The 26,724-nt window shown below is 42.9% G+C and overlaps 2 protein-coding genes across 12 annotated transcripts in view; one reads left to right on the top strand and one right to left on the bottom strand.

Moving 5' to 3' along the window:
• Lar (tyrosine-protein phosphatase Lar) overlaps positions 1-19,198 on the bottom strand; it is a 152,015-nt gene extending 132,817 nt beyond the window's left edge. For 3 of the 10 annotated variants that reach the window (XM_076534528.1, XM_076534534.1, XM_076534535.1), the window contains exons 1-2: positions 19,110-19,189; positions 17,566-17,601 (exon numbers count right to left, since the gene is read on the bottom strand). In XM_076534528.1, the coding sequence (XP_076390643.1) occupies positions 17,566-17,601; positions 19,110-19,112 (39 nt within the window). In that variant the 5' untranslated portion in view covers positions 19,113-19,189. Of the gene's footprint in view, positions 1-17,497; positions 17,602-18,278; positions 18,361-18,392; positions 18,532-19,109 lie in introns of those variants that run through there. The other 7 variants (XM_076534529.1, XM_076534533.1, XM_076534530.1 and 4 more) reach the window with 5 other exon arrangements.
• LOC143265013 (uncharacterized) overlaps positions 1-19,937 on the top strand; it is a 29,262-nt gene extending 9,325 nt beyond the window's left edge. The window contains exons 1-4 of one of the 2 annotated variants that reach the window (XM_076534554.1): positions 15,271-15,419; positions 15,901-16,053; positions 16,135-19,669; positions 19,850-19,937. In XM_076534554.1, coding sequence (XP_076390669.1) covers positions 15,365-15,419; positions 15,901-16,053; positions 16,135-16,298 — 372 coding nt within the window. In that variant the 5' untranslated portion in view covers positions 15,271-15,364 and the 3' untranslated portion in view covers positions 16,299-19,669; positions 19,850-19,937. Of the gene's footprint in view, positions 1-15,270; positions 15,420-15,900; positions 16,054-16,134; positions 19,670-19,849 lie in introns of those variants that run through there. The other variant, XM_076534555.1, reaches the window with a different exon arrangement.
• The last annotated feature ends 6,787 nt before the right edge of the window (positions 19,938-26,724 follow it).

Below are 26,724 nucleotides of genomic sequence, written 5' to 3'. Positions count from 1 at the left end.
ATCGCAGCAACGACGCGAGCTTCTCTGAACGGCCCTTCACCCTTCGACCCGTTTCATTTTTTCAATCGCGTACCCCTATACGCGAGTCCATCGATTTATGTACGCGTATCGCGACAACCTCGAAACGACAATTTTTCCATTTTTTTTTTTCGAACGACCTAATTAACCATCGGACGGGTCGTCGAACTATTCATTTCGCGCGTCTTTGCGCTCGTCGACTCGCGAAATATCGCGTAAAGAAAGTTACGATAAATTCCACGAGCTTTATTAATTACTCGATGAAAGCAGAAGAAAAACGTACCCGCCGAGGGTAGAAATGATCGCGTGAATTTAAGAGACCATCGCTGTAAGCCTCTGTCGAGGAAATGATAAAGGTGGAGGAAAAAAAGGGAAAAAGGAAAAATGAGAAGAAAAGAGAGGAGGGTCCGGAATACGAGTGACTGTAACTTGGAGACTTTCTGCTCGTACCGGTAGCCTTAAAGAATTCATGAAAGCTAAATCATTTTCTTCGGTCGCCTGCTCGCGGTGGAAGCGTCGAGGTTTTCTTAATGTTGCGATATTTTACGAGAAAACTCTTTAAATCTAATATATTACCGACAGTAATTAAATATAAGTTACATCGAACCGGAAGCTACGGGCCAAGTATAGTCCATCGAGGAGCAAAGAGGCCACGAGAGAAACGAGAGCAGATCGGTCAACACTTTGCCAACGTACAAGATGGAAAGTTTTGACGATTTCGTGACGAAGACTACCCGCGATCGTCGGCCAATACTTTCGGAGCTCGAAAAATCTACAAAAATGTTCTCCGACCACGTTATCCCTCTTCCCCCTTATCATCCTACTTTTCCCACCGCCTGATTGCCTCTACACAGCATTAGATAACAAAGGACAATATTTTGCCGGAGTAATCGCGGCTTGATCCTCACCGACGACGTATGATTTATCAAGACAGTATCTCGAGTTACGCGTTCCTCCGCGTCCCTAAAAGTCACCCCGTCCCGCTTCCGGCCAACTTCTTTCACCGGAGCCTCTATCGAGAAGCCGACGTGTCGGTCCGGAAGTCAGGTGTGTGCCACTTTGCCGCCTAGTTGGGATTTATGTGTGTCACGACTGCCTGTTGCACGGTAGCTAACTTATACGCGTTAGACTCGGGTAATTGCTAAAAATTTTCAACCGATTCTCCATAGTACGTCGATCTTTCTCCGAGCAGCTATCGGTCCGATTTAAAAAATTGAAAATCCTCCAGCACTTTGGAAAAGTGGAAGCGCGGAACGAACGGATAAAGAGAAACAGCGAGAAAGATAAATCACGTGCTCATAGCCGCGATCAATCCCGGTGTCTAGCACCGACCACCTTTCCTATCTAAGCCGTAAGTTAAAGTCTACGAAAGGGACCGTGATTCTCCGGAATCTCGAACGTCGAAGGTTATACGATCCTTTTTTGATTGCCTACGGTAGGACCCAACCGCTTATGTCGTACGATTCCCGCTGAAATTTCCTTCCAGGATTATTTTCGATAACTTTCGGTACTTGTCAATCGCGCTTGTCTCTCTTTCCTTCTTTATTATTCTCCCGACGTACGTCCGTTTATATTCCGTCGCTGGAGGTATATCCTGATAATACTGTTACCCATACACCGACGTTTCACGCGCATGAAAACTGAAATGCAAGCTTGGCGGCCTCATCTATTCTCGTTTGCGTTTACTACCACATAAATTTCCCTACAAACTGATCGATCGAACGAGAAAATCAAAATGAAACGTAAACGATGAAACGAGCCGTACTTTCGATTCCACGGAATTTCGGAAATGTTCGATCATCTCACCGATTGTTTCGAATCGACGTTTTTACAAGTTCGTACGGAAAGTTATCTACTCGAAGCTGCTTAGAACGCGTTAATCTGCGCGAGAGAGTCTATTCGGAAGTTCGATTCCAACATCGGTATCGTGATCGCCAAGTCCGTCAAAGAGCCAGCATGGGACGTACAAATGACCGCCTTGGGATGTAACATCGAGTACTACAGGAGGAGGGTAGATAACGTCGATCTATTTGCATGGAAATTTTTACGCGTGTTCGATAGAGAATTTCCAGCGAAATGGAAAGGCCAGTAAATTCAACGTACCTGCTACGGTTTATTAGCGTAAGTAGTTTCGATCAAATTACGATGGAGTTTCGTATTTCCATTCGGAATCGACGGACCACGATTCCGTAAACCAGGTAAAACGTATAAATTACGTAGTTGCTGATTTTATACTCGTTCAACGACAAATCATGATTATACGAAATGCGATGTTAATTAGCGGACTGGCTTAACCGCTCAAGCACCGACAAACTCCCGCGCGCGCGTAAACGAAAAACCAAGCGTTTGTTTACGAATCGCAGATGCAATCTGCTACGAAAACTTAGAAACCTTCTCGTTTGAGACGTTATCGATACCGTTTCGTTTAATACTTGCACGACTTTACGCTCCAGAATCCATTCTTTATCGCATACATCTCGCAATTTGTCTGATACAACGAATATTTTATACCTTTCTTAAAGAACAATATTAAATTACAATCTGAACAGCAAGGAAAGAAATTTCAAATATTTGACAGATGAAATCGACTATTAAAACGGTAGACGTAAAGAGATTGTCGCATACATTATAAAGTGAATTGCATGAATAAGTGGTTGTTATCGATTACTGAGAAATTTATAATTTAAAAATATCGGTGATAGTCCACAAATACCTGACAATTGGCTATCAAGTAAAGGAATTAACGCGAGTACAGTAGAATGCAAAAACGAAAGTACACGGAAAGAGACGCGTAACACGCGTGAACTCCGAGCAAGTCGAAAGCCCGTCAGCTCGTATAATTTTGTTTGTTTATGACCGAGCTGCTACTCGATTTTTCACCCCTAATGGAGGTGCACCAACTGACAAACGGCCCCACCCGGTTCTTTTTTTCGTGGCTGTTTTTTTTTCAAACCTCCTCCTCTTCGGTCTACGAGAACCAATGCAGTCGGCTCGTTCTAGCCGTTTAGTTAACGTCCAACCTAACAAATTTTCAACGAAACGCACGTTGCTAGTAATTTACGAAGACTCGGATACGTCCGAAACGAAACGCGGGGAAATGCAAACGGGAGAAGTAGGTAAAAGCGGGCAAAAATACGATCTAAAAACGAGTCGAAGAACCACCGAGGAAAATTTAATTTCGCAACGATATCGGCTTGTAACGTCTTATAACGCAGTCGTTTAAGTTTCGTCGTTGCATCCAACGGTAAATCATAAGATATTAGAGGGTGGTAGCCAACCCTTCGTATCCCAGACACAGCATCCTTTTGCTCGAATCCTTCGCATCTTCCTGACCCAACCGAGGCTAGAACCAATTTTTCTCTCGACTGTCGCGCCGAGTTACGAAGAAATGAAGCTAGCCTGCTCTCTGCTACCTTCTGTCTGCCAACTGTTTCTTCTTTTTTCCTTCGTCCTCGCACGCTCGCTTTTTCTCTCGTTTTTGTTTCTCCTCTCCTTTTTACACCCCTCGCTCTTTTCCCGACGTGTCTTCGAACAAATGCCACCTTGGTTACGTACGTCGACAGCTTTTCGCTCTCCTCGCAATCGCACGCGCTTCCTTCTCTCGACGACCGACTAACCCCCATCTTACGAGCATTCGTCGTCCCCGCGCTGACTTTCCAAGAAAAGTTGCGGTCAAATCGGAGAGCTAACCTCTGTAAATTGGCAAGTATCCGAACGGTTGCTCGACGGACGATAATCTCGGTCCGATCGATTCGAATTTGCCGCTCGACCCGACTCGGAACGACGCGGAAAAGGTAAGGAAAGAAAAAGACTGGGAACAGATGAACGTACCGATTACGCGTACAAACGTTAGAAAGGTAACTGAAACGAAGATAAAAATAATAGAGCTCTTTCGATCGCGAGGGACCGAACGATAAGAAGAAATCGAGGCGAAGGAATAACAAGAAGAAACTCGAGCATCGATTCCTCTTCGTCCCGTTTCGAAGGGTTTCGCGTGCTTTCTATTAGCCGGGCCGAAGAAATTTTCGATCGATAAAACTCACGGTCGGATCGACGACGTTCGACGCGAGCAACCGAACGAAATCGACGATAAAGCGTAAGCGGCGGTGATTTCGGCGTCGCACCGTATTAACTTGGAAATCAACGTTGTCTCCGTATAACCAGAATCTGGGCTGCTATCGGGGAAGTATCGCGCATCGTAATAGTCCGTGGCACTGCCACGAGGATCGTTCGGCGAACGCGAATAGATGCTGAAACTGCAAGACGCATAAAGCTCCGTTCATACAAGCGAGGCGTCGAGCGTTTCGTCGTCTCACAGTCTCGTCTATTGTGGCCACGGTATTAAATTAAACGCCGAAGAAACTACTTAATGCGCGTTCCATATGCAGATTCACGTCTCCGTGCTGGCTTCCCGGGTCTCATACCCGAGGCAATATACCCTCTTTGTATCCATTTTATGACGCCTGTTGCCATAAAGTCTTACCACCTAGAAAATTTAAGTGTACGAAAGCCACTCGAAGCTCCTTCGCAATCCCCGAGTTCTTCTATATTCTATATTTTCCACGGGTTGAAATTAAACGATAACTCGTTCGCGGAATCGCCTATGCACGTCGTCGATATCTTTGCCTCGACGGGAAGGACGTCGTACCGTTTCACCGAATACACGATTGATCGAAGCTATTCTAACGGCGTGTAGGGAAGTGCGCGTTATCGCGGACGATCGTAAGCACGGCAAACGATTCCTCGCGTCGCGACGATGTTCTTAACGGTATTTCGACGCAACACCGGTTTACGATTGGCAAAACCCGCAGTCAACGATTGTCACGGGAACAGAAGAGAACGGAACAAATGCTCGAATCGTTATTGTTCGAACTATTCTGCGCTTTCAGAAAGAAAGCAGCAGCTCTCTTCGATTTTCCGTTTGCGGCCGAGCAAAACGAACACGGCAGAAGGAAAGCGAAAAATAGTGGAAAGGGGAGAAATAAGAGAAGGGAGAATGGACTAGTGCTTATCGTACGATTGCCGGAGGCGGCTATTTTGCCGCTGTACTCGGCTGCACTGTCACCGCGCCGTAACGGAAATAAAAGAAAAACATACTTCCGCAGCTTCCATTGCTTTCCTCCAAACTACTACGGAACCATTAGCCGAGCCATGCTTCTGCAAGATTTTATTCCGCGCTTAACTTGTTCTTCGCCGAAAGAAAACACGTCGACGAAACGCGCCAACGTTTACGCGAGCGCACGAAAAATCTATATCGGTCGCAGAGACATTAAATATTGGGTCGACTCCGAATTAACGGACGACAAGACGATGTCCGGTAATTCGGTCCTGTGACCCGCGCTGACCCGGTTCCAAAGATAGAGCTTTCTTTTTGCGCGCTCGCCTTATCCGCCGAGAAACGGGTATAAATACATCGATCGGATATGTGCCTGTGACACGGCACGTACCGCTATGGAACACGATACAGACAGGAGATCGTAGGGAAAGAGCCGCGAAGAAAAAGCTGCCTCGAAGGAGTACGAGTGTGACGACCTCGATCTTCCTCTCGATTCCTGCTCGCGAGCGAGACAACGGAAGTTGCTCCGAAAACGCGCCGGGGAATCTAACGCGACGAAAGCGTCATGACTTAAGGATGAACTCGCCTTTACGAATTCCCTACGGTCTACGCCGTCTCTAACCAAAATTATAGAGCCGATGTTCCTAATTTTCCCTCGTACCGAGCGTAATTTCCAGCATCGCGTTATCGCTTAACCTTTCGTCGCACTATCGACTACACCTCAAACTCGCAACGAATTACGGGGAATTCTGGTCAGAAACGTTTGCACGTAACACGACCTATACCTAGATATGGATTAGGTCAGGAGTTCGTGCATCGATGTACACGCGCACACCTTCGTTAATGAGCTAGATAGAGAAGACTAATAGAGGCCGCAGCAGGACGCCTAATAAACTGCCCTAGTTTATACGCGTGCGTTTCCAGACTCTCGCTAAACGCCACGTGCTTCCATCGCCGAAAAACAATTTGGAAGAGACAATATCGTAGAAGCAAGAATCAATAATGTCCCGAGTGTCAGTGCTACCGCGACATTTATATCCAGTAAATTTCTGGAAGAAATGAGATTTAATACTTGACAAGTAGGCCAAGAGTTCGAGCGGGCACACGAAATAGACACTTTAAATATATATCATTGTCCGATATGCTCGTACTAAACTTAATGAAAAAAGGACGTTCAATTAATCGACTAAACGTCGTTTTGTCGCGGCATCAAATTGCATTGTTCATCTTGACATAATTGTCTCTAATGAACCTTTGTTGCATTAATTTCGTGCATATGTATATCTATTATCCAAGGCACTAACGACAAGAACGAGTAGGTGAATTAATAAACAGCGTGACGCAGAAGGAAGAGAAGGAGGAAAAGACGCGTTCGAGATTCGGCGCGATGCGACGAGACACGACGATACAAAGACAAGGGGAAAGGCGAAACCGTAGATGATGTACTGGTAGAAATCGCGAACGACGGAAGTTGCTAACCGTGTATGCGCGCACTAAATTCGTACACACGTAAGTCGGTGTACGTTGCGAAACATTTGGTGGCATTGCCTTCGACGTCCTTCCGCCAGTCCTTCCAGCAGTACCTCTCGTTCGCGTGTTATCTGACTGTGTATCGCGCGGGTTAGCAAATGTCTCCAGACGTCACGTAGGTAATAGAGATTCTCGAACAAGGCATCAAATCCAATGCTAGGATGCTACGTATTCGCCTGTTAGGAATGGTTAACGAGACTTGGTTCTTAGTGTTGATAACGACCTTGTGTTTACCAAGCGTACGTAACAATTCAACGTCAAGTGGCGCTGTTTCTGTACAGGCGAAACGCGAACTTCGGCCGAGACTAGTCTCGAGGAGGAGCTTGGAAAAAATCGCGTTAACGAAAAGATTCGTTACGCCGTTGTTTCGACCGTTTGGCAATTCGTTCGCGTACTGTCCTGGTCGTAGACTTCATAGAGTAACTCGATCAGGTGTGTTGCGAGCATGCATATTTACTCAGACTCGGCTAATGTTACACACCTATGTAAACTGCGGGTTCTGTTGATCGTACCCGCCTGTAGGTCAAATACCTACCTGGCTTTGAGCAAGTATCTGCTCTCTGTTTCCAAATTCCCAGGATCCTAATTTGACTTTGTTAAAACGGCAGTGTACGTTGGTATTCAGCCACCGTTTGCGAGATAACAGGAAAAATCGATAAAACACTGCGCGAACTTTGTCGTCTCGTAGTCGTTTCCAAAGAACGATTATATCGTTCATTTTCTATTTATTAACCAAAATGTACCTGAAACGATTTAATTTCTTGCTCGTAGATGGAACATTGTCTCGCTTTTAATTTAATTTGTAGCGCACGTTAATTTTGTTAAATCCCCTGCTCGGTCACGTTAAATCTCAGCAGTTCCCAAACGAGATGGAAAATTTACCGCGAGACGAACAAGCGGAGATAATACCGCTATTCGAAGGTATAAATCAAGGCATCGTTGAAGAGTTAGTCGGCGCGGCGTGTTCCTACAAAAATCTTCGAAACGCGAGCAAGAAATGGTTGGCTAGTAAGTGTGATAAAAGAGAAACTGTTTTTATTTTCCTTGCGACTTTCGCGACGAAATAGAGAAGATGAATTCGTTTGCGGAGAGCTCCGCAGAAAATCATGGAAAGGAGACAAACCGCGAATAAGCTACTTTAGAACCATAAAACAGATGGAACTTTAAGAAAGTTGGCGAGCGGAAACGAGGAGAATGGAGATCGCGGATCGAATAAGGAATCGCGATAAATCCATGGAATACAGAAAACTAACGCCGCTTTCTAGCGTACGCTACCGCCTTTTCCTGCTGCCTCCTGTTCTCGTTATTCTCTTGTCAAACGTGTCATGCCGAATATTAAGCTCGTTTGCAAAACGCACGGCTTTTACTACTCCTCCTTTCTTTTCCGCCGATGAGATACAATCGTAGAATTCTTGTATTCGCAGCGAATCGTTATCGTAATCGGTTGAAATTATTTTGGAATCGATACGACACGGTCCCATACTAGAAACAATTTGCGTAGAGAACGAACGAAAGAGAAGGAGTTTCCTTCGATCTTGCTCCTCGGTTACGCGCGGCAGGTGGATGGTGGCGAAGGTAGTAGAGTTTATTGAAGTATCGCTAATCCCTCGGGATGATCCGACCGAGTAACGTGGCAGCTGCGTCCTAGTATGGTTCAAAGTACGAACTGGCGGACACGGGATGCAATGATTTACTCGGCCGAGTCTCGAACCCACAATCTGTAAGGCTTAGCGAGTCTGCGATTTCCCGTCCAACTATGACTTTCTAGTTTCGCCAAGCTCGCGATATTAAAACTCATCCATTTTCTTGGCTTTTTCCACCCCCCGGTTCGCCTGCTCGTCAACCAACGTACAATCTAGTCACGGCTCTAAGCACGTTCGTTCGATTGATCTCGCGCCACGGCCCAGGGAACAGACGCGATCTATCTTGCCTATCGACGAGCTCTTCTGCAACTTCGATCATCCCGTTATCTGCCATCGCGAACATTATACTCCGTGGAACAATTTCTTTCGTCGACTCACCGACAGCGCGCTGATTCTTTCAGCGAATAATGCAAAGGGTAAACGTACATTTCCTTCGAGTGGAAAAATTTATTCGTAACAGGGTAAATCTCTCCCCTCGGATGCTTCCTTTCGAAATGAAATCCCTTCGTTGCGCGGCTTAGTAGGGTAGTTTTCCTTACGCTCGTTGAAGCTACGGTTTCCATGGTTTTACATGTTGTCGTATCATTTGTAAAGCGGTTCACGTATTTCGGTGATGACGTCACGCCTGAACGGAGGAAAATATAAAGCCGCAACAGAACCCTACCAAACTTCAGCCAGGTGTACTTGTTCGAACAAAGAGAGGAGAAGGGAAAAGAAAACATAGGAAACTAGACAAATTTGACTGGAGTTTACAGGAGATACAGTGAAACGTATGCTCGTCGAAAACGAGTACAACCGAAACGAGCAATCGATTTAATAAAGTCGCTGATTAATGATCGTTGCATCGAAATAGGAACACGTATTTCGTAGAATACCGGCCGATTTCGAGGATCACTTTAATCTCCTCGATTGTGTATTATCGACCAAAGGAGACACTGATTAATCGAATGGACGCTTACTAAAGGACTATCGCTAAGCTCGCCAATGTCGACGGAGTATTCACAGGTCCTACTGTTCGTTGATCGAGGCAAATTGATTAATCCGAAAACGCATTTAAAGAGCAACACGAACGTTATCGAACCGGACAAGGCCTTTCAACGCGATCGAGGCTAAACGTTATTCGCGGTAAAAGAAACGATTACGAAGCAGGCGATATCGGTATAATTACAATTTTTCATTAGGCGAGCCCGAAGAGTTACGCGTCGAAAAAAGATGTTACGTGTCCCGCAGTTTCGTGCAGGTCAGCTGGCGCGTATGATTATTAGCGTGCCTAAAATGCGGCGGTAGGTTATTATTAGTAAGCCATAACGTTAGCATAAAATGTCCCTCGGGATCGGTGACCGGTAGCAACCGGACACCCTCCGTACTACCGACTCGGTTGCATAGAAGAGAGGTCGAACGCTATAGTATTATCGCGACTAAATCTGGGCAGGGCAACGACGCGTGGTTAAATTATTAGAGGTTCGGTATAATTGGTCGTACCGACGGCTCGCAGTTTGATCATACACGAAACACCTGGTACTTTGGTTTGTTGTCAAATATCTTCCTGGAAAGATTACACGCTTAATAAATTTAACAAGGAATGGTTCCCTAGCGTATCGAAGCTTCTCAAAATAAGCGGTAATTACATCGTCCTGGAAGCAAATTGTACGCTTTCACGCTATAGCGTGCGAGAAGAGCCAATTAATCGATAAACCGTTCGTTCGTTGCAGCAACCATCTGATAACGGAAGGAACCGCATAAAGTACCGTATCCGTGGATAGACTTAAAATAACAGAAAAAGGAAAAGTGAAACGGAAGCTCAGAAAACATAGAACGGTGATTTGGTATTTTGAAGCGTTTCCGTTAGCAGCGACTCGTGCACGGAAAAATTGATAAAATCGATGCTGAAACGGATGATAAGTGGCAGAAGGTAATATCTTTGCATTAAAGAATCATCTTTGTTTGGTATCGTTCGAGCATCTACAGTTCCTTTTCACGACGTTAATTAATCGTTAATTAATCGTCGAGTAAAGTCTGTCGGAGCAAATGGCGGCTGCTACTTCTCGAACGGAACTAAAAGAGGAACTTCCATCGTTCGAGAAGTTTGGAAGTCGAAAGTTACAGGAGGTAGTTACGGGTGAATCGATTTCGTTACATTTCTACTCTCGCAGTATGATCATAATTAATTAAAGTAATTAACGTAATGTGGTTTACGCGAAAGGGAAAATCAATTCCCTCGCGATATTTACCGTATAAAATATTTCTTACTTTTACCAGCGATTTATGTATCCGAATTACATATACCTGGGGTAGACTTAATTGTTCGATGCCGGAAATCCGATATCGATCGCGCGAGAACTTGTAAATAAAACACCGAACTTTCTCGTGCTTTTCTTCTTTTCCTCGTTCGATGTCTACTTTATCACGGACACAGGCGTAAAGAGCTTAATCCGTTTCATTGGCCGTATAAAAGTAGAGGAGCAAGAAGTAAGGGTGAACGAAACGGAAAAGGGGAAAACGCACGACTGACATCGGTTGCCGTTTATTAAGCGTTATTAAGCGGGAAACGAGAAAGGAGCTCGACAGCGACGGATCTTTATTTTATACGCGCGTCGCGAATACACACCGCTCCGGATTATCCTGGCGTACGGTTGACTGGCGTGAAATTTGAAAGAAGAGCCTTTAATCCTCCCGCCCCAGCAGTATCTAATGGCCACCGGTACCTCCTACGAGTTTAGCGCGAGCTTCGAAGCTTCTCCGACCCGTTTCACGATTAGACGCCAATCAACGCCCCTCGGACAATGCTTTTCGTTCTTTCTCTCCGTTCAATCGATACAAACTGAACTTTCCTACATCGAGTTACCGCGTACTTTACTAATAAGCGCGTAAAATCGAGCGACTCGTAGCAAGAGAGAAAACCGTGTACGGTCACATTGGGAAAAATATTTTTCGAGAGCGACGATATACAAGGAAAAATGTGCCCGTGGAAAAGAAGAAAAGAAGAAAAAGGGAACGTGAGAGCCAAAAGTGGAGCAAATAACTCGACACCATCTTTAATGCAGGACATCTCATGAACCAAGTCCGTAGTAAGGTTTCCGCGATACTCTCTAAGAACGGTAGAAGGAAGAAACCTCTCCGAAGAATTCCGTTCTTTCGTGCTGAAGTAAAGAGCGTAAAGTATGTACTTCCTCTCGAGAAAAAAGTATCCCTAACGGGCGGTTTTATTATCGAACGAGTGCAACACGAACGATACCTGGTGCTACGAAGCATCGGAAAGTCCGCTCCACCCGTATAATTACGTGAAAATAAAAGCCGAAACCGTACGGCTGGAATTAAACATCCGATACAGAATTATCTCGGGAAAATGATGAAACGATACTAATATCTAACTCGTTTGTTAACGAATCCGTGCCACGGTATAATTAAGTAAAAATAAAATCGGATTTTATCCCAAAGGGGTATTCTTTGTTCGCGCTCCGGCAATTGGAAAAAATCTGAATGGCAAAATTGAATGTTCACAGGAGGAAAAGGACGTAAAGTCTGGCGACTGATTTCGCTAAAAAGTTCAATGAAGTTTAAAAATAGTACAAAGCCTGTGTAAATAACGGGAAGATTTCTTCTCCGTAGGAAGCCGGTGTTTAAAGTTTAATGAAAAGCGTTACGTATGGCTGGTCCGTCTCGTACGTCGAAGAGAATGGCTCTTTAAATCTTATCCGGATTCGAATGTACGATTATCGGAACGAGAAGGGTACACGGAATGGGTGGAATTGGATAAAATGTCGTTAATCGTCGAACAAAGCTGGCATCGTCGCGCTAATCAGCAACGGCCACCTTGATCGAAAATAAATTGTCAAGGAGTATACGCGGTGGAGTGGTGGTACGGCGGTGTGTTTCAGCCAAGCACGAACGCCACTTTTCTTTATTGCACTTTCATACGTGTACTGGGTACGTTTCAGAGGTGAGCCTTGAAATTTACCAGCGCGCCTTTATACCCGCCTGGAATACGTACGTCCTCGTAGCCATAAATAACTATATATGTGGGTTCGCGCACGGGTCTCGACGATACTTGGAACGACGGGATCCGTCGATAATCGCCGGTTGCCGATCGATCGATCGTGCAACGTCGAACATCGTCAGACAACGTCGAAAAATTGCCAAAGCAACGTTACGGAACATTCTCTGATTCGTAGCCCGTTTCACGGAACACAAATTGCTTCGGCCACGACCAAACTAAGACCATCGTTTTTCGAGAGAAACGGAGCGCGGACGTAGGAAATAAAACTACTAGACTTCTGAAAATCGTATCAACTTCGATTCTACGTGTTTCAGCGCCATCGCCTTACCGACCGTTACCTTCGAGCGCTGTCAATTTGCCACGATACGAAAATTCCGATCGGTTCGACTAAATTCGTTTTCGTGGCAACCTCGAAGGATGCTCTCTTCTTGTCCACGCGGTGGTCGCAATCGTCGATCGCCAGGTAACCGATTTAAGAGTGGAAAGCGTCCAGCAGTCGGTGGTCGGTCGGTGGTTCGATTGTAGTCCTTATCACCGGCAGTAACAGGGCGCACTCTCGCGTGCCAATGATTGCATGGTCCCTGGGCGTTCTACCGTGAGCACTGCCGTTGTACTAATACTATTATGGAAGCAGGTCCTTGGATCACCATGAACGTACTACCTTCTGTGCCCTCCAGGAATACAGAGCAGGTTACGTACACGGTGTCAGTTGCATGTCCTAATCAGAGCTAATGTCCATTGTTCACTCGCTGGACAGCGGAGGCAATGTTCGGAGTAATCGATCGGTCCATGATTCAAAATCTTTCAGGACCTATCGGTGCTCGAATTCCGACAATATTTCAGACTTTCTCTCGGAATCGAGCGGACGGAATATGAATAGCCGTTGGACAAGAAGCGACGACGGTGTCGCTTTGGAAAATCGATAACTTTAAATATTCCGAGTAATTATATTGCCAAAAGGATTCCGGGGTGTATTTAAGGGCGAGGCAAAAGCACGCGTAACGGGTTGGTAACGTACGCGTATAATTTACCTTGTATCGTGAATATTAGCGCGCAACAGCATTCAACGTAAATCAGACGAAATTTTCGCGCGTTGAAGCACGATAGAGCACGCGTGTCGTGTACGAACGCGCGAACCGAGTACAACTTTTCATACTAACTTTTTTATTCGTCATAATTCATGCGCAATCGCAGCATTTTCCCAATGAATATGTTATAGCCTAACGCGAAGAATTTTGATGTAAACATTTATCAAATAAACTTTGTTGGAAAAAATTCTCCTATACCGTTCGCGGGTTCACCAGTAATTTGTGAAATTTAACTGTACGATGTATTGTAACGATGAAAAATGGAAAAAAGTGGCTCTCCCGGCCGGGATAAAAATAAAAATACAAATGCAAATAAATATGGAATTTGCCAGAATTTCGTCCGATTTTAAAATATATATTTAACCGGTTATATACGCGGTCCTGCTGTTCATACCCTTTGGTTTGCCAGGTTTTCGCTGGCTTAACTTTAATACGGAAAAGCGCAGGATCGCGCGGAGCAGGGTTTAAGCTTGGCTTACGCTTTAAGTGACAGTAATGAAATCAGGTGTCAGTTGGTTTTGTCGGTAGCGGATTCTACTTTCTTTCATGCGCGCTCCTTTGTTGACACGTCGTGTGGAACTACCACTTGGAAACGGCAAAAAACAGATAAAAGGAACAAGGGGTGTGGACGATATCAAGAGCGGTACTTGAAAATCCTCCACAACGAACTCGATTCGAAACTCGGCAAAACTTTGTCGAATATTTTATCTCGTCATCCCGAAATCACTTTAACCCGCGGGCGTTCTTAATTAATTAACACGTAAGCCCGTAAGAAAGAGCCGCGTTGAATCCACGGAAGGAAACGAAATGAACGCGGAACAAGAAAGATCAGAGCCTGAAAAGCCCGTTAAAAGAATGAAAGGGCGAGAGAGAGGGAGGGTGGCAGGAAGGAAGGAAGGAAGGAAGGAAAGTAGACAAGAAGGAATACTAGATGAAAGAAAGAAAGGAAGAAAGAAAGCAAGGTGAGGGGCAAAAGGGGATGAAAACGATGGAGCCGAGGTAGGTAAGTGAGTGGGATTACTTGGCAAACCGAGACCCGAAGCCGGCACTGAAGCATCAGCCTCGGGCAGTAGTTACACCATAGCTCGGTTCACCCTCTACCGCAATTCGCGAGCGTACGTACTTCGGATCTCCTGGCGTTTCCCTAAAAGATCTACGAGCACAGACCCCCCTCTCTTTATTCCTTGCCTCGTCTTCCTGCTACTCTCAACTTCCACCTCCTCCCACGCACGTTTATTTAGCTACTACGTGTACTTGACATTACGTAATTAAATGCATACAACTAGCAGTGAGAACTGCCGCCTTGGGGCATATATTAGACTACGAGAGATACAACGATTCGCGAGCTGTATAAGATGGCCTGTCCCTCATAATCGTTCTAACGCGAAAACCATTTTTCTCAGCGCGGCATTCCACTCGATACCGTACGAAAGAAAATATAAAGGTATAACGAGAAGAAAAATTAGGGTTTATACGCGATCCTTTGAGGAGAACACGGCGTCGCATGTAACCGCCATAGTCGTATCTAGGTTTTGTTTATCGCCTGTTAACCCGCCGTGACTGTGGTCGACGTAATCGCAGGGTCATTAAAGTCATTAAACCACTACACTCAACGCGTCGCTATTTCCACACCCTCTCCAAACACTGATTTATTTTCTGAAACTTTTCTTTTACCACCGCTTCGTTCGCTAGCTCTCTTCGTTATGACTCGTGACGGTAAATCTTAGCATCGGTAACGACGTTTTTAACGAACTCGGTGTTACCTGTAGCCTGTAACCGTATCGTTCGAGTTCCATAACGTGGATCTTTATAACTTGACCTTAATATGGAAGCTTCTTCGCGATTTGATTACGCGCCAAGTATTTTCCCCCGGCGAAATCAAATTACTGCGTCGTTTCATAAAACAAAATACAGCTCGGTACTTTATAGAATATCAGTCGTAGCGGAGAAGAAAAGATAGACGAAGAAAGAGTGGAGGGAAACTAAGGGAAGGCCAGTGAACGCGTTGGACAGCTCCGAGACTAATGAACGAATGGGTCCCCACGAAAAAGGGGAGGGCAATAAAAAAGCTTACCGTCGCTTTTGCGGTCAGTTAACTTTACTGTCCCGTTTTTCCTTCTCTACCGTTGCTTCATCTTTATCGCATTACGGACCAATTCCAACAACGATAAGAACGTTCGGAATATTGCTACGATAAGGATATAATTATCGCGGTACGAAGATCGAGAGAACTAAGGGAATACTGGCCAAACCGTCGTCGGTGCATTCGCTCGAAACTCGCACGGTCGTTTAGCTAAGATATCGAGTGATTAAAAATAATACACGAGTGCGCGTGATCGGAAGTTTGCTCGCGTGTAGGCTAACACGAACCAAGCACGAGTCACAAAGCTTGGCTTTGATTCCCGCTTTTCCACCTTGCTCTTATTCTACCCCTACACGTAAAGTAAGCGTAACCTTCTGCTCGATACGTTAGAAACCGTTCGTGCGTTAACTTTACACAAACTCTGTACGTACTACGTAGAAAGTGCAACTAATCGATAGGAGTAATGGTCTCGCTTCTGTTTTCAGGTACCTCGTTCACTCCCCTTCGTTTGATTACGCTCAAACACGTTACGCAAATTACATACCTACTTTCAAACGTTCCACCCTGCTTTACTGGACGAGTACGCAAAACAACCTTTGCACACACGTTACCATTTGGTTCGAGCAACGAAATAACAGGTACGTCGTTATTCCTCCATCGTGTTTACTACTCTCGACCATTACAATTATCTTTCTCACCCTGCGTTTCTTTTTCTACAGATAATTCCGCTGTAGATAACAACGATGCTCAAGGAGAAGAGAGCAACGGACGGTATAACGCGAACCCGTTCTCGCAAGATTCTGTTAGGACCAGATTCGAATTTACCGTTGATAAGGAGGCGATTTTATCCGCAGCGGTCGGTAATGCGACTCGAAGTCGGTAACGCACCTGTGCAGGTGTTTCCAGCGGACTTACCTTCTCTCGCGTGTCACGCGATAATCAAAAGGGTTTAACGGTCGTTAAAGATGGTATCAAATATATTTTTCCACATTTCTCCAAATAGCTACGCTTCGCGTTACAATCAAGATCGATTCGGAATATCAAACGCTTTATAATGACATTACGAAATTGCGAGTAAACTTATGCGAGAATCGCTTTGTTCGAGAACCACCAGCCTATGGATAACATAAATTCGTTCACGTTATTAATATCGGGGAAATGTGCACTATTCGGTGGTGATAAATCACGGACGAAAAAAAGCTGTGACGTGTGCAAAGAGCAAACGAAAATTCAATGGGTACCGAAAGATCAAAAGTATCGAAAAGAATATCAATAGAAGTGCTCTCCGAACAAATACACAAACATAGTTGCGCTTAAAAACTGTGGATATTTTCAAAATATCGACGTACAGTAGATATCAATATTGTGCATTCACTGATTGCTAATATCTATTCAGAATTCGACACGCATGCACGATCAAAGTCGATTCGCGAAACAACTAAGCTGTGGATTTTACGCATAAAGTGTTTATCTCACAAAAACATGTGAAACGAGTAAAATTAAGTGAAATAAAATAAACCTATAAGCGGTCATAACGATACGATAACTTTAGTAAAATCTCGACAGTATTCGAATTAAATCAAGTGCAATTAAGCAGAAGATTTGGAAAATTTCCTTCCTCTTTGAACAGTTAAACGTTAGATATGAAGAATTTCTTTCGGTTAAAATAAAAAAATATTTATATGCACTGCGTTATAAAGACGCACTGTCGACATTTTACGTGAAAACCCGTTAACGTAATTCAGTAACCACGTACGAAACGCAAGACTTAAAAGAGCTTATCGTCGGTAATGACTTTAACGAATAATTGATATTTTATCATAGAGTTAATATAGAATTGATGCAATGCAATAAATTTCATTTTATCTGTACCGATGACGTTCTTATCGCTAACGCTGCGTCGCACCGATCGATATTACAAAATATAGATCACTCTAATTCTACTAACAATTTATGTTTCCGGATAAATAATTCGTAAGATTTGTGACGAAATCGTGTGTACTTCAAATGTTTGCGTTTCGTAAAAATATGTTACTGAACACGAAAGTAAAAGTAAATGAAGGAAAATGAAAATAAACATACGTTCGTCTGCGGTAAATGTTTGAATGTTTTGGCGCATTCCCTCTTGGGATGGCTCTGTCGGTACACACCTGCCTTCTCCCGATTCGATCCTTTCTGAATTCAACCTGAAAGCAAATAAAAGTAAGATTAGTTTTCTCAAAATAATCATCTGTCCCGTTAGTCTGAATAACAAAAACAAGACACGAAAAATAAATCGCGATTATACAAAAAGTACATAAAAAATAAAGAAAGAATTGAACGAAGTTTACATTGTGTATACTATTGAAAAAGCCTAATGAATAGAAATATTAATTCAAATAAAAATATAATTTAATTCGGCATTAGTGATTTGACTATGATTGTTAAAAAGTAAACAACGTGAACGTAAAAAAAAGAGAATAATTTTTCAAATAAATATGTGATACAATCATCGGATATCGCAATATGATTCTCAATGCGTTCGATGAAAAATAATACGACTGTTTAGGAGCATTAAAAAATCGATACTTTTCTTTTAGTTGACTCAGGAAACAAAAAAGTGTGCGAAAACGAAAGATAAATATTAGAAACCGAATGAAAACGACGGCAAATAAGTGGAAAGAAATCTGACTGAAAACGAGCGAGAGAATGTAAACTAGAAAATTTTACGGAAATGTAAGCGACAGTGTTATGAGACGCGAGAGGTTATATTCACTGACGCGTTTAATTGACATGCGACGCATGCTTATCTTCGCACGTTTTATATAATCTATATCATTACTGTACGATTACAGTCACCTATTACAAAGTTCAACGTCCTAACCTCGGTTTAAAGCCAATTCGACGCACGATGTAAACAAATTGATTGGCCCCTTGTTTGGAGACGACCATGACAAGGTAGGAGAAACGATTATATACGGAACAGCAAAACACTTACCACAATTATCCTTGCTACGCCGAACAATCGAGTATTAACGCCTCATCTCTACAGTTACATCTTAAATAAGCGTACACTGTATCTACTTTTCACCCACTGCTCTTAAAAGAACTTGTGTAAAATATATAAAAAAGGCAACAATTAGGAAACTGACGAGAACGTCGCCATAGCGGTGTTGGTACTGCGCGGCCATATTGGTTTAACGTCCTCGCTTGGAATCTGGCGCGAATTTACAAACATGACCAGCTATACACGTGAAATGAAATTTCCCTTTTTTTCAAATCTTATTCACTGTTTGGCAGAATTACAACATCAGATATTATTGAATTAATGTTATTCAACCTAATTAGTTAAGGAATTGTTGAAATTTCTGGTCAAAGTTGTAAATTCTCACAATTACGCAACGAGTTACCGATTGGAGCCAGGTATTTAATGTATAACAAAAGTATTGTATATATTGGAAATAAAAGACACAAAATTCACATTACTAAACATTAAAATATGAAATTATATGTTTGAAAAACAAATTTTTCACGCACGAATGCTGCACATTATGAATACCGTACAAACATCAAGACTGTTTATGTATTTAAAAATGTTTTACGCAATATTGTAACATGTATAGTATAAAAATCTCGTTTGTACACATTGTCAACAAATTTTGTGTAAAATATATTGAATAAACCGCAATTATTAGAAAATTAAAAAGAACCTTACCATAGCGATGTTGGTACAGCACGGCCATATTGTTTTAATGTTCGTACTCTGAATTGGCGCCAATTTACAAACATAGTTGAGTATTAACGTGAAGTAAAATGCAATATACAACACCTCTTGTTTACAAAGTACACCTCAAAATACTTTCACACTTATATTTTTTAAGTTATTAGATATGTGTATCTATGTAAATCAGGAAGCAAATACAAAAATTCTGAATAATTACTTGAACAAAATTTGAGAAGCTTCTGCCAAACGCAATTGAAACGTGTCGTTTGATTCATGATGACGTCACACGTAAATTGCGCCATCTGTTGCACGAAATGAGACTTTAGCAAGACTCGTACCTTGGTTACTTTGACGTTATATTGAACAGAATTCTTTCATTAAAAGTCATTAATAATCTATTGACAAGTAGCATATAAGTGATCACAAAGTGTCTTCTGGAATAAATTGTTCATTATATTATAATTCTGCATAAAATGAAAGTATATATAACGCAAGTTGGTCCAATCTATGTTGTAACAAGCAGTGCAATCTTCTGCAGCAAATGAACATAGGTTTGTATAAGTCACAGTAGTATTTTAAAAAAAATATATAACTCAGTATATCGCATGTAGCTATTCACAAAATGAATAGGAAGTAATCATAAGTTGATAAGATTGTAGAAAATTTATCTTACATATCTACACTAGTGAATCATTAATCACAAAATATTAACAAGTTTTATTTTTGTATAGGTTACCAGAGAACGCTGTCAAGAATATCTGATTATAAAAATATCATGTAAATTGATTACGAAGGAAATATAAATTAACAAACCCTGAATTTAGAATCTTCAATTATACATAACTATGAATATGCAGCAGCGAAAAGAACAAACTAGGTAAAAATTGACTCGTATGATTCTCAGAATATTGTACTATAATCTTATTAAATAATTAAATTGAAATTAATAAAGAAGAGTGTTGAAATCAATAAATTTCAATGAGTTGGTAAAAGCGGAAACTTGAAATTTTCGTTCCCAGATGACACCACTACACACTCGGAAAACCATTTCCATATATAGTGCACCATTTCACCGACTGCTGTGAAATGTACCCTGTTGCAGTAGTTTCGAGTTTAGCTTGCAGGTAGCGACAGTTGGTTCACGACTTCGTTGAAGTTGATAATAGTTAATGTACGAAGCACAAATTATTCAGTAGTAAAACTATTATTATTAATTTCAATAATATCGGACTCTAAATTGTTATCAGTTTAAATAAAAAATACTGCTTGGAAAGTATCGATTATTGTGAGTTTTCTATTCATTCGATTGGATGTTTTAGGTGTCTGACTAAATGATGGCGCCACTTGTACGATTTGAACGATTCGCAGTGTGAAAATTCAAGAGGGACTACTAATAATAATTATGTAAAAGTAATACTAAATTTATATTCGTTTATAGTGAATGTACAGTTTAACAAATCTTTCTAAAGGAAAAATATTATTTACCTATTTTTAGCAGTGAACGCTGAAGCTTTCTTATCATTCGTGTATCGCATCCTGTTGTACCAACTGATACCGACACTGCATCACAGCGCTCTTGCTGGTAAGAATTAAACTTCCTTCCTTATTTTAAATAACACATAGGGAATTAAAAATTTTCATTTGCTCATTACAAAAAGAAATGCTTAACTAAGGATATTGCTTTTTCATGATTCAATTTTAAACACGTTTTTGGTCAAATATAATCAATCTTTCCTCTACAGTCGAGGAATTCGTTTCTATTCACGTTAATCACGTATCAGTACCAATTACTAATTTGAATGTTTGTATGTGTATTTAGTGTGTTAATGCGCATCCACGTGGAGGTGTATTATTGCATTTTCTAGTACGATTCTCCATGTGATCAGACTAGACGCATGGTACACGTATATGTCAGTGTGTTTGCCTATGTGATTGGACACGCGTTCCTCGATGTATTATATGTAAAGCCTGTTTTATGGTGTGATCCCACATGTGTCTCTACGTATATTAGTACGTACTCCACATGTTTTAGAGTATGGTGGTCGATGTGTTTTAGTATACTTTTACAAATATCCTAGTACGTTTTTAACTTTAAAATGCATTATTCATCTAAAATTTAATAATTCTTACGATAATGTAGGAACGAATATAATAGAAAGAATATAATTAAATTTTAAACGTTATTAAATATGTTTAGGTAACGTATGGTTCTTTTCCTAATCATTAATTCATATTATATTTTCACTTCACCAGCTCATTACTAATGATGTAATATTACTAGTAGAACGAAAGTAGTGCCATCGCAATAAATACTCTTGCTAAATGTTCTTCTGGCTGGATAGTCATTGTAACTTAGCCAAAGATGAGCCATCAAACGTTCTTCTCTTCAGATGGAACGCTACAATTTTCAATTTTCTCATAAACATTTAACCGTTTCGTTGGAACATTCCACGGAAAAGTATATTACATTTCGTGTCGTGGAGAAAACTCAAAGTAGGACGGGAAATTTTAATGAAAGCCGCGTGTCTAAGTTTATGACGCATGTCGGATGTTTCGTGCAACAAATTGTGAGCATCGTGGAATATGTATTTCTCAAGTCTGGAACTTTACATCCCGTATACGAAGACCATCGCGTTAAGAGTCGTTACGTAAGTTTGGTTATCCGCTGCCATACGAAAGCGCATAACTTCCTTAACGAACTCTCGAACGAACTTTGGCGACTTACTGCTTCGATTTCAGTCTCGCATACCTTGTTTAATTAGCGTCAATAATTTCTAGACGCTACCTTGCTACCTTCTTCGCTCCCTTGGTTCTTTTCTTGTCTGTATTTATTCTTCGAAAATGTTTCTCTGCGGTTGGTACGTCGATTTTCGACAGTTTTATGCGCTAGAAATGGACCATTAAACGATTAAGAACAGTATATGACAAACTGGGAGCGCTACTTGGTCTCGAAAGTAACCTAGATCAATAATTTGTAGAAACCGTGAGAATAATTTCAAAAACTTTAAAGCTCGTAGATGCGTTTTCGTTCTCAGTCGACGACTACGATATAACAGAAGGGTAGCGAAGTTACAGAGGCGGAGTTTCAAACTTGTATAAATGTGTGTGTAGCGTAGCAGTCTCTTTTCATGTTTCTGATTACTTTACAAACTTTTTTACCGCACCCGGCAGTGCAGCGAAAGCTTTCAGACGTTTGTTTCTGGTGCGTTCTACCTGAATTATATTTAAAAAGAATCGCATTCGTGCGACACTCGTTATATCAATCTTCTGTCTCAAAATTGGCGGGAATACGGGTCCCCAAACTGAGAAGAAGCAACAGCAAAATTTTGCTGATAAACTGTTAGAAAATTAGTTCTTTATAAGAACTCGATAATGGACCGCCAGTCTGATCGAGGTTTTCTGGCTGTCAACTTCTACGTCGATCCAGTACGCAGCATCCGAACACATGAGCTTCGTTTCCAAGGTAAGACGTTAAATAATTCTATAGTTCTACTATAACGATAGAACGAAACACGTCAGACTTAAATTGTCCAAAAGTCTAATCGATCGTGAAAGATCATTAATTGCTCAGTACGATTGGCGTCTACCAAGATGGCGGCAGTTTGAATTTACCGTCGCCATCTTGGTAGATGTCATCCGCACTAGGCAATTAATGACCCAGTTTTTACGATCAAAATTTATACAATGTTTGAGCAACTTTGACACGCGTTTTGTTCGTTATTAATTAGACGCTCGTTCGGTACAGATTCAGAGAAAGCGCACATATAAATTCGGTAGACTATCGGCTATCAACCTTAACGGTTCGGTGACCGATTATTCGTGCCGTTCGGGAGGGCCGTCTTGCCTTCCTCGATCGCCACGAATTTCGTTCGAACCAAGGAAACTAACTGATTTCCCACGGGATAAATCTTTGGCTAAGGCACGGAACGTTAGTGAGAGTTTGACGTAAATCGATCGTAGAAGCTCGGATGCGATTACGAACGAGTTACCGTCGCGATTCTTAATCTGAAACGGTTCTTGAAACTCTTCTAGAGCCGTTTTACTCGATTCGTTTCCACCTTTGGTTTTTCCCTCTCGTTTGCTCGATTCGTACCTTTTACGAACGATTTTGCTCCATTTTCTCGAGCTATCAAACGCACGCGTATCAGCCGTATCAGACATATCATAAGTAGCTGCGTGTGTTTCGAACGCGCTACCATGTGTTACACGTTCCGTAACGTATGCTATATACTGCATGTTGTGTGCTGTGCACTGTATGCACAGTGTGTGGCGAGTCCTATTGCCTGTCGGAAGATTTGTATCTGAACACTGCTCGAGGCAACTCCATCTTGAAATGGCCGTTATTCCGTTCTAGTAATCATATCGGAAGGGATTTACGCGTGTACGCGAAGTAATTGCTTCTGAGCTAATTTCCAGCATTGTTGCTGTTTCAAACGTTCTAAAGTATTCTTCAATTTGTTTGCGACGCGTAGACACGCTCCTACTTACGTCGTCTTCCGAGTTCTTCCTTCGTCGAAATCGAGTTTAAAAAATCGAATTCGTAACTCGGGATCGATACAGCGATCGAATGAAAGAACCGTGCCACTCGCGCAAATCAGGTTCGTTTGCTGCTGAAATCGGAGATATTGGCGTAAAATAACGCACGCGAAAATGTTGTATACAAACCGTAATTGAAATCGAAGATGTTCGATATTTATTTTCTGTATGCTCGAAAGAAGTCGTCGATAACGTGTGCGTTGTCGGCGAACTTACCAGCGGATTCAAAGTAAACGCGTCCGTGTGTGTTTATCCGCAGCCACGCGCGATCGAGAGGTCAAACTTTTTCCGAGCAGTTTGTGTAACGTTGTTCCACGAGTTCGGCCAAGTTTCGAGACAGAAACGAAAGAAGAAAGTTTCGCGCGAAACTGCGAGTAGTCTTTTCAACGAAGTACCCGAGGGAATCGAGATGTTGTCCGAGATCGTCGGTGAAAAACGTTTCTCTCTTTTTTCTTTCGTTAACCAATTCATTGTTTCGAACGAAACGCATCGGTGTCTGATCGCGGGACGACAGTAGAATTTCACCGACGAAGCGTTGTCGTTAATATAAAGCAGTAGGCTACTGGCGAAAATACGTAATAAAATAGCGTGCGGTTAGTGCGTTAAAGGGTGACGATCCTTGAGAGTATCGCGCGTAATCGGAACGAAATCCGAACGACATCGCGACCGGGCAAAGCGGAAGGAAAGCCGAGAAGCGGACAGAAAGAGGAAAGAGCGTGCAGCGTATCCATTCCGGTGCTCGGTCGGAATAAATGCTCGGTGGCTCGTGTTACGCCTTCATCGTCCGAGGGTGTAAGGGGTGGTGGTGGCAGATCGATGACCACGCGAGGGTGTTGAACGCAGGTGACGTCACGGCACGTACAGTGCTACGAAATCGGGGTTAAACAAGCCTAAGCTCAGGGTATATACTGCTTAGAGACACCGCGTATCTCCTTCATCCGGAGCCGTGCACGTTCTAGCTCCGTTGGTATGACGCGGGCAGCTTCCGTCGCGCGTTCCCCGGAACCGTGTGCAGAAGCGACACAACAACGTTGTTCCATTACAAGGTATTATTGCGTTCGAGTCAGCCAGGCAAAGGGCAGCGCTTCGTGTACCGAAAGCAAAACGAAACGCGGTTGGAGAAGCGCGCATTTATTTGGTTAAACGTTTTGACGAGATTCGCGAACACAAACGATTTCGTAAGGGGGTATATTGTAGAGGGGGGTGCGGCGCGAACGACTACCGCGACAACAACCCTCGTCAGGCTCGTATCAGCTTCGGTTCGAATCGCAGAGAGCAACAGAGGCGGGTGACGCGGCCTTTTCGGCGCTCCCCTCCTCTCGTGGTCTCTCTACGCTCCACCGAACGCTCGTTCTCCGACCTACTAATTTAGCGGATTAATTAGCCGCGACAGTAAGACCGAGACTTGCCGGAAAGGCGGAAATCCAGACCTCTCGTCGGAAAATTTCTGTCGTATTACCGAATCTCGAGCTTTTCTTCGCGACGATCCTACGCGAGTTTGAGTAAACTTTGGAAATCGGATTAAAACGTTAATCGGACTGCCAGCGAGCGGAATTACTTCGAAACGAGATTCTCGCTTATACGTAAAGTGGATCGTTCAATTTTCTCGAGAATCTCGATTCTTCTCCGTGTATATGTATACGGGTAGCTGGCTACGATACGCGCGACGCACGTCGGTACGCGATTTCCCGATAATTAACGCAACTTTATGCACTCTTGCGTCCTGTTTTAGCAATCGATATTACGTTTACCAACGATTTCGGTGCTTCGTGACAGCAGATAATTATATCGCCACTGACAGTCGATAATTGATTAGCGGCCTGTACGAGAGTTGTAAAGTAACGATTCCGTTCGTTACCCGCGTTAACAAACGATATCGTATACCTTGCAATTTAATTAGCCATTTCGATAGCTTTCCACGATATCGATCAAATTCTATTAAACGTCCGTAGCGGCAGAAATTGAGAAGGCGCAAGGAAAATCGGACAAAGGGAAGAAACGTTGTTATCGATCAACCCCCTTTCGGAAGGAAGTCCGCGATTGCTTTTTCAATTCGGAGCCTCTCTCAGCGTTTTCGACATCGACTCGTCCGCCGTGATCGGATAAAAAAAATCTCGTTACCGTTTATTCCGTCCATCTTGTTCCCCGTTTTGGCGTTTCTCTGTTCGCTCGAGAGCGTGCGCTAAATTTTACACGCGTTCGTGCTACAACGCGTAATCGCGTTAATGATTTGCGGACCATCCGCGCTAACGATCGGCAACGCGCTCTCTCGCGGCCTGCCCAAAAGGATAGAAAGAGACGCCGCGCGGAGGGCGCATTTCCACTTTGCGATTACGTACGGATATCCATCCGTACGTAATTCGAAGCGCGCGCGATTCGACGCGTTTTGGAAGCTCGTGGAAAATCGGTCGGATAGAAATCAAGGATCGAGACTCGTTCGATCGCTGGTTCACGATCATCGATACGCTTCTTTCCATTGTTTCTTTCCATTACCTTTCTCGCGATATTCCATTCGTGTCTGGCGTTGCGCGCGATTCGCACCAATTTCGAAAGCGAACATCAAGAGCAAGGCTTTAATCAGCCTTCCATTGTACCGCTGACAATAATAACGGAAACGCTGAATCGAAGATTAGATTAGAACTAATGCAGCTCTGTATAAGGGGGCCGATAGGTGAGGCAGCTGGCATGGAACCGGGATATAGAGAATACCGAAATCCGGTCGATGGTGAGCGCAAACATTGAAACGTTCGAACGCGACCGATCTATATCGCGTTCGACTTCGATCGTTTGTTTTTTAGCTTACGAACATCCTATCATCGACCGTCCAAGTTTCGCGACAAAAATTCGGTTCTTTGTTCGTCCGCGATCGGCAGAGCGCTCGCTTTTAAGTCGAAAGATTTGATCGAGTTCGGTTTTCCGGAGATACACGAGTCGTAATTCCGTGATACATAACATAAATATAGGAGTGTTTGAGCAAGCCGTGTAATAACATACGTTGGTGAAAAGTAAACGTTTACGTAGAAAAGAAAGCCTGGTCGATACTGTAAATACTAAGGTATAACGTGTTGCC

Source organism: Megachile rotundata, chromosome 8, assembly GCF_050947335.1.
Source record: "Megachile rotundata isolate GNS110a chromosome 8, iyMegRotu1, whole genome shotgun sequence".
Taxonomy (NCBI): Eukaryota; Metazoa; Arthropoda; class Insecta; order Hymenoptera; family Megachilidae; genus Megachile; species Megachile rotundata.
This window is presented reverse-complemented; position numbering and strand designations above follow the sequence as displayed.